The 8,133-nt window shown below is 42.9% G+C and overlaps 1 protein-coding gene across 1 annotated transcript; it reads left to right on the forward strand.

Moving 5' to 3' along the window:
* Positions 1-479: 479 nt before the first annotated feature.
* Positions 480-4,891, forward strand: LOC135541832 (ras-related protein Rab-5B-like). Its single transcript, XM_064968250.1, has 6 exons — positions 480-642; positions 1,416-1,755; positions 2,042-2,193; positions 2,542-2,664; positions 2,774-2,867; positions 3,238-4,891. Exons 2-6 carry the CDS (start codon positions 1,596-1,598, stop codon positions 3,360-3,362), a joined length of 654 nt encoding a protein of 217 aa, XP_064824322.1. The 5' UTR covers positions 480-642; positions 1,416-1,595; the 3' UTR covers positions 3,363-4,891.
* Positions 4,892-8,133: the final 3,242 nt, after the last annotated feature.

Raw genomic sequence — 8,133 nt, forward strand, 5'->3', positions numbered from 1 at the left:
CAAATTAAGGACTTACATTTTTAGTTTCAACTGATGTCAAAAGACAAAAAGAAGCAATTATATGATATATTTTTTCTCCTCAGCTCTATTCTGCTCATATCTAGCCTATTCTATTCTTTGCTCAGCTCTATTCTACTCATATCTAGCCTATTCTATTCTTTGCTCAGCTCTATTTTGCGTAGCTCTTCTATTTTATTATGCTCAGACGTAGTCCTATTCTGTTCTAGCATTTTCGTTCACTATTAAGTGATGGCATTTTGAGAACTGTTTCAAAGGATAAACGTTTATGATGCGTATAAGAGTTGATAGATATTTTATTATATTCTGCTCAGATCTATTCTATCGTAGAGCATTTTATCATTTTTGCCCACCAAAACCTTCACTACCTCGACCATAGGAGTTTTGTACTGGGGGTTTCATTTCAGAACACTACTCTGGAGGACGAGACTTTTTACTTTGCACTCAATAGTTTACATCTCTTCCCCGAAAGTTTCTGTGGAGGAAGGATAGACTTTTACCAGTAGACAATTGGGTAAAAAGCTGTCAATCTGTTACCGCCCCAAAACACCGGAATTACGAGATGGGACAACGCAGACTGTATCTCAACTAAAAAGACAAAGGATAAACAGCAACATTTGCCAGGTATAGTCGCAATGGAATTTAAAACAAACAAAATCTGAAGTTATTTTAGGAGGAACGACGCTCTGATGTGACCACTTTGGGGCGCTGTCGACAGATTCCTTACGGACGGGGTTGTGTTGACTTGCGGTATATGACCTAGGGACAGGAATGGGGTTCATCACTAATGAGTGGACTGAAGAAGTGGAGGAGGGGTTGATAACTTATTAAATGGTTATTAAATATGTATAGCATATAGGCTGTATGTCAATCAACCATATGTAGGCCTATTCCTAGTAGGGAATAATAAGTAACATGTTACATTGTTGCGGGGTAGCCAACCTGGACTCCGCGGCCGACGTGGGGCCTATAGTCAACGTAAATTAGTCTTTGAGGCGAGGGCAGGCGGGGGTACCTATAAGCCTAATGGTCAACTCAGGGTTGCAGAAAAAGATGAGAAGAGAGTCTGTTTTGAAAGTTATTGTTTGCTACATTTGCCACGTAATTATTGATGGTATTGAATTATTTTATTTTCACTCATTGTTCAGTTGTAGGCTAACAAATAAGAGATGGTTTTATAAATCAGGTTTTAGTAAGTAGCCCAGACTTTTAATGCTTCCTAAGTACTAGTGGCTATTCCCTAGATTAAAACTGATTCCAGCAGCATGCAAACTAGAGTGTAGATATATTTTGATTTAATATGTGTTTCACGGGTGATTGTGTGACAGGTTGCCATTATGATAAAAGTCCAGATTCTGGGATACATCTGTTGTTTTTTTGTATTTTTTGTCTTATAGATTTCCATTTTTCATCTGGCAGACGTGTTCCATTGTCCTTGAGAGCGGTACCCCCCCCCCCCCCGCACACTGCTCCTCTCTCCAGCTGTCACTTGAACCTCCTTTTCCTTCTGTCTCCCCACTCTCAACACCCCCCACCCTCAATTTCCCCAACAACCCCCCCACGGATACACAGCCCCGATGGCAGGGCGCCCATCCCGACCCAGTGGCCAGCCTCAGTCCAGTAAGGTGAGCCAGTTTAAATTGGTTCTACTGGGGGAGACATCAGTGGGGAAGTCCAGCCTGCTGCTGCAGTTTGTCAAAGGCCAGTACCAGGACTTCGGGGAGAGCACCATTGGGGGTAGAGTACCAACCATACACCAGAATACTCTGCTCTGTAGACCAATATGACTTCTTCTTCAGGTCATTTCTTTTCAGACTTTTACATCTGGTCATCTGACCTCCTCCTTTCTGTTTGTCCATATGATAACATTTTCCACAGACTTTTTCACATTTTGCACACTTTTCCTCTATCGTTCTTTTCTATATGACCCACAAGGTTTTCTTTTTCCTCAATCTACCTATCCGTTAACTCCTCTCACTACTATTTTGAAGGCTAAAGCATCTCCCATGTTCTCTTCTCTCAGCGGCCTTTCTGACTCAGATGGTGAGTGTGGACAGTGCCATGGTGAAGTTTGAGATCTGGGACACGGCTGGTCAGGAACGCTACCACAGCCTGGCACCTATGTACTACAGAGGAGCTCAGGCAGCCATAGTGGTCTATGACATTACCAACACAGTATGTACATCTTAGATGATAACATATCCCTCTCCATTATCAAATGCTCCATCTACCCCTTTATCTCGCTCTCGCGCTCATCCCCTCTCACAATCCTCATGCCCAGCCCATCTCCTTCCTGCACAATAACTCCTCTATTCCTCTCACTTTTTCCACTCATATGTAGTGAAGTCTTTAATTAGCGTCAGTTAATTATTCTCGCCAGAAATTTTGCAATATCCTACATTTACACTATACCACATGGGCACAGGTTTGAGCCAGATGTTTGAGAAAGACATGCATTTCAGGCTAGTATATCTTCCCTGTTCCTTCTGGCCTTATCTGATCTTTATTTTCTGCTCTGGATAGGAGACCTTTGTACGAGCCAAAGCCTGGGTGAGCGAGCTCCAGAAACAGGCCAGTACAAACATGGTGATAGCCTTAGCGGGCAACAAAGCTGATTGGTCTGCTAACAGAGCAGTGGAGTATACGGTAGGCTCCTGTGTGTATACCTCACACCCAAGATAGTGAGATAATGGCCAAATGCTTGTGCAGTGATGTGTGTGTGTAGCAGGTCTGTATGTCTGTTGTGTTTTTTCAGGATGGTCAGGGTTATGCTGCTGACAACAGTCTTCTCTTCATGGAGACCTCTGCCAAGACAGCCATGAATGTCAACAACCTCTTCCTGGCCATAGGTAAGTCACATCTGACACACCATCATCCAAATTCATAGTGTTGAAATGGGCTGTTGGTGATGTCACTGACTTTCTTTCTCGAGGGCTTCAATATTTAATGTTATGTGCTCGTTATCAGTCAAAACTAATCATAACACAATTCCTAACAGAGCATTTGTTTTTGCTATGGATAGTTTACTCCTTACCTTGACACATCTAAGGGATAATGTCCGTCTGTATCCACAAGAGGGTGATAAAACCTCGCTGTACACCCAAATATGAGCAGCGGTCTCCTTGTGTATACCATTGCCATCTCAACTATAAGCAACACATACTATAATTGTTCTAAGTGGTATACAGTACCATGATTTGTTGTCTCTCTTTTTTCCAGCCAAGAAACTGCCCAAGAGTGAGCCACTGGGTGGAGTAGCTGGCAGTGCTGGGGTTCGAGGAGGACCTCCAGTGGACCTCAGACAGCCTACCCAGACCAGCCCTGCCCAGTGCTGTGGAAACTGAGGAAGGATGGGGGAGAAGAGAAGCAAGCTCACATCTGAGGGAGGAGGGAAGTTTAAAGAGATTTTCCAGAGAAAAGAAAGGAGTGTAAAAGAGTGCAAATGAGTTAAAGGAATGATAAGGGACAAATACACTGAGTGTACAAAACATTAGGAACTCCTTCCTAATATTGAGTTGCACCCACCCAACTGGTCAAGCTATGTCATGGAAAGAGCAGGTGTTCTTAATGTTTTGTATACTCAGTGTATGTAGATCAATGGGAGAAAAACACACACTACAATAAGATTAACTTCTATTAAACTTATCACTTCCCTACATGTTTTTGTCAACTCGGCACTACTGGACAGCCAGATAAAATACACTTACTGTATGGTCTGTACCTTTCCACATTTTCATGGGTTTCATTTTCATTTGATATTATGAAAATAAATTAAATGATGTTGATATACAGACTGCGTTGTCCCACCTCGGTGTTTACACTCAGCAGTTATCCAAGTAGGCAAGAAACTAAGGCCAATTAAACATGTGGTGTGGGGTTATGAAGTTCTTGGCAAATGCTTCCAATCTGAGGACACAAACAGGAAGTGACATCACATTGGTCTTTCAGGTGGTGCGGTCACACTAGGCCAAAGCGATGAAAACAGAGGCGGAGGCCAAATGTCTGTTTGCACAAAGCACAGATCATTTCTGAGAACACATGGTCAAATGAACATGGTCAAAGCTCCCAGCAGTCCCTCCTATGACTGCATATCAAATTGCTTTTATCCATGTTCATTTGCCTCTCAATCTTAGTTGGACATTTATATTATCAGCTCTGCTGTACAGTTTCTGAGCCTCTCACCAGTACTATGTAGTCCCTAAAAGAGGAAGTGACATCAAATGTAAAAAAAACTTTTTTTTACCACATCTCCTTTACTAATAAATGTGCAATACTAAGGTGTACTCAGCTGGCCTTTACTATAGGAATGTTTTCTATGTTGAAGTTAGAAATAGAATGTATAGAACCATGTACAGTACAGGTAACCCTAATGTTACAGACTGTTCACCGGTGATGGTTGAACAAAATTATTGGCCAATTGCATAGAGATGGTGATAAAAACAGTGGAACTAAGACAATGAGAAGATTATTTATTGTGGTTTGACAAAATCAATGTCCTTTATCCAATTTGCCTCTTTTGTTTCTGTCCTGTTTTAATTATGACGCATTGCCCACTGCAAATATTACTGTGTTATAGTTTCGTAGAATTCCCTGGCTGTGTATTGTTTTATAAACACAAAGTATATATTTGTCTAATGGTGTTCCAATATAGCATCATAAAATGCACTATATGCCCACTGGATCTCATTTCAAGTCTTGTATTATCAAGCTTTTTATAACAATGTGCATTGCCCATGTATGCATATCCTATATCGCAGTCTCAATGTCTTGTTTTAAAATGTTTACAAATAAGTGCCTTTCTTTTTTTATCTTTAATTGTTTGTTGGTCTATTCATGTGCAGCTTGATAATACATAATTGATGTGATAAGATAACATGTTGTAAGATGACATTTTATACACCTGCACATTTCTCTATTTCTTCTTTAAAATAATCAAATGCATTCTAAAAATACATACAATTTCTTATTAGATAACTATTTGGTGAAAACATGATGATAAAGCATAAGCATTACCTCTCAGGAAGGAATATAGCTGTTTTTTGGTGAAACATTTATTTGTGCCATTTTAGAGCATGTCATGATTTTTATGAATTTTTATTTAACCTTTATTTAACTAGGCAAGTCAGTTAAGAACAAATTCTTATTTTCAATGACGGCCTAGGAACAGTGAGTTAGTTAACTGCCTTGTTCAAAGGCAGAATGACAGATTTTTACCTTGTCAGCTTCGGGATTCGATCTCGGCTACCAAGTGGTTAGCAATAAATCCAGTAAATCCTGTTTGCAAGTGCAAACCTACTGCAGCATGCTTCTGCTAATGTATCACACATTTTGTGCCAAGTATAGAAATAATTTTGTATTAAAGATACAGCTAGCACTGCCTTAGACCACTGCGCCACCCGGGAGGCCTTCAACTGTAACTTTTCTGAGCCTCTCACCCAGACTCTGGGTTCGAGCCCAGGCTCTGTCGCAGCCAGCCGCAACCGGGAACTCCATGGGGCGACACACAATTGGCCTAGCGTCATCCGGGTTAGGGAGGGTTTGGTCGGTAGGGATATTCTTGTCTCATCGCACACTAGCGACTCCTGTGGTGGCCCGGGCGCAGTGCACGCTGAACAGGTCGCTAGGTGCACGGTGTTTCCTCCGACACATTGGTGCATCTGGCTTCCGGGTTGGAGGCGGGCTGTGTTAGGAAGCAGTGCGGCTTGGTTGGGTTGTGTTTCGGAGCACACGTCTCTCCCGAGCCCGTAAAGGAGTTGTAGCGATGAGACAAGACAGTAACTACAAACAATTGGATAGCATGAAATTGGGGAGAAAAAAGGGGGGTAAAAATTAATTTAAAAAAATAAAAACAGTTGAAGTCGGAAGTTTACATACACTGAGGTTGGAGTCATTAAAACTCGTTTTTCAACCACTCCACAAATTTCTATAGTTTTGGCAAGTCGGTTAGAACATCTACTTTGTGCATGACACAAGTAATTTTTCCAGCAACTGTTTACAGACAGATTATTTCATTTATACTTCACTGTATCACAATTCCAGTGGGTCAGAAGTTTACATACTCTAAGTTGACTGTGCCTTTAAACAGCTTAAAAATGCCAGAAAATGATGTCATGGCTTTAGACGCGTCTGATAGGCTAATTTGAGTCAATTGGAGGTGTACCTGTGGATGTATTTCAAGGCCTACCTTCAAACTCAGTGCCACTTTGCTTGACATCATGGGAAAATCAAAAGAAATCAGCCAAAACCTCAGAAAAAAAATTAGAGACCTCCACAAGTCTGGTTCATCCTTGGGAGGAATTTCCAAATGCCTGAAGGTACCACGTTCATCTGTACAAACAATAGTACGCAAGTATAAACACCATTGGACCACGCAGCCGTCACACCGCTCGGGAAGGAGACACGTTCTGTCTCCTTGAGATGAATGTACTTTGGTGCGAATTGTGCAAATCAATCCCAGAACAACAGCAAAGAACCTTGTGAAGATGCTGGAGGAAACCGGTACAAAAGTATCTATATCCACAGTAAACTGAGTCCTATATCGACATAACCTGAAAGGCCTCTCAGCAAGGAAGAAGCCACTACTCCAAAACTGCCATAAAAAAGCCAGACTACGGTTTGCAACTGCACATGGGGACAAAGATCTCACTTTTTGGAGAGATGTCCTCTGGTCTGATTAAACAAAAATAAAACTGTTTGGCCATAATGACCATCGTTATGTTTGGAGGAAAAAAGAGGAGGCTTGCAGAACACCATTCCAACCGTGAAGCACGGGTGTGGAAGAATCATGTTGTGAGGGTACTTTGCTGCAGGAGGGACTGGTGCACTTCACAAAATAGATGGCATCATGAGCCAGGAAAATTATGTGGATATATTGAAGCAACATCTCAAGACAACAGTCAGGAAGTGAAAGCTTGGTCGCAAATGGGTCTTCCAAATGGACAGTGACCCCAAGCATACTTCCAAAGTTGTGGCAAAATGGCTTAAAGACAACAAAGTCAAAGTATTGGAGTGGCTATCACAAAGTCCTGACCTCAATCCTATAGAAATGTTGTGGGCAGAACTGAAAAAGTGTGTGGGAGCAAGGAGGCCTAAAAACATGATTCAGTTACACCAGCTCTGTCAAGAGGAATGGGGCAAAATTCACCAAACTTATTGTAGGAAGGTTGTGGAAGGCTACCCGAAACGTTTGACCCAAGTTAAACAATATACTGTATTGGTTGTTTAGAAACCTTAAGTACATATTGAACAATAATATAAACACAGCATGTAAAGTGTTGGTTCCATGTTTCATGAGATGACATTTTTTTTTAAATCACAGAAATGTTCCATACGGACAAAAAGCTTATTTCTCACAAATGTCTTTATATCCCAGTTAGTGAGCATTTCTCCTTTGCCAATATAATCCATCCACTTGACAAGTGTGGCATATCAATACGCTGATTTGTGCTGGGGACAATAAAAGGCCACTCTAAAATGTGCAGTTTTATCACACAACACAATGCCATATATGTCTCGTTTTGAGGGAGGGTGCAATTGGCATGCAGACTGCAGTGTCCACCAGAGCTGTTGTCAGAGAATATCATTTACATTTCTCTACCATAAGCTGTCTCTAATGTTGTTTTAGAGAATTTGGCAGTACATCCAACAGGTCTCACAACCGCATACCACATGTAACCACGCTAGGACCAGGACCTCCACATCAGCTACAGAGTATTTCTGTCTGTAATAAAGCCCTTTTATGGGGAAAAACTCATTCTGATTGGCTGGCCTGGCTCCCCAGTGGCTGGGCCTGGCTCCCCAGTGGCTGGGCCTGGCTCCCCAGTGGCTGGGCCTGGCTCCCCAGTCAGAGGGCCTGGCTCCCCAGTCAGAGGGCCTGGCTCCCCAGTCGGTGGGCCTGGCTCCCCAGTCGGTGGGCCTGGCTCCCCAGTGGGTGGGCCTGGCTCCCCAGTGGGTGGGCCTGGCTCCCCAGTCAGTGGGCCTGGCTCCCCAGTGGGTGGGCCTGGCTCCCCAGTGGGTGGGCCTGGCTGCCAAGTGGGTGGGCCTGGCTTCCCAGTGGGTGGGCCTGGCTGGGCCTGGCTCCCCAGTGGCTGGGCCTGGCTCCCCAGTGGCTGGGCC

This window comes from Oncorhynchus masou, chromosome 6 (assembly GCF_036934945.1).
Source record: "Oncorhynchus masou masou isolate Uvic2021 chromosome 6, UVic_Omas_1.1, whole genome shotgun sequence".
Taxonomy (NCBI): Eukaryota; Metazoa; Chordata; class Actinopteri; order Salmoniformes; family Salmonidae; genus Oncorhynchus; species Oncorhynchus masou.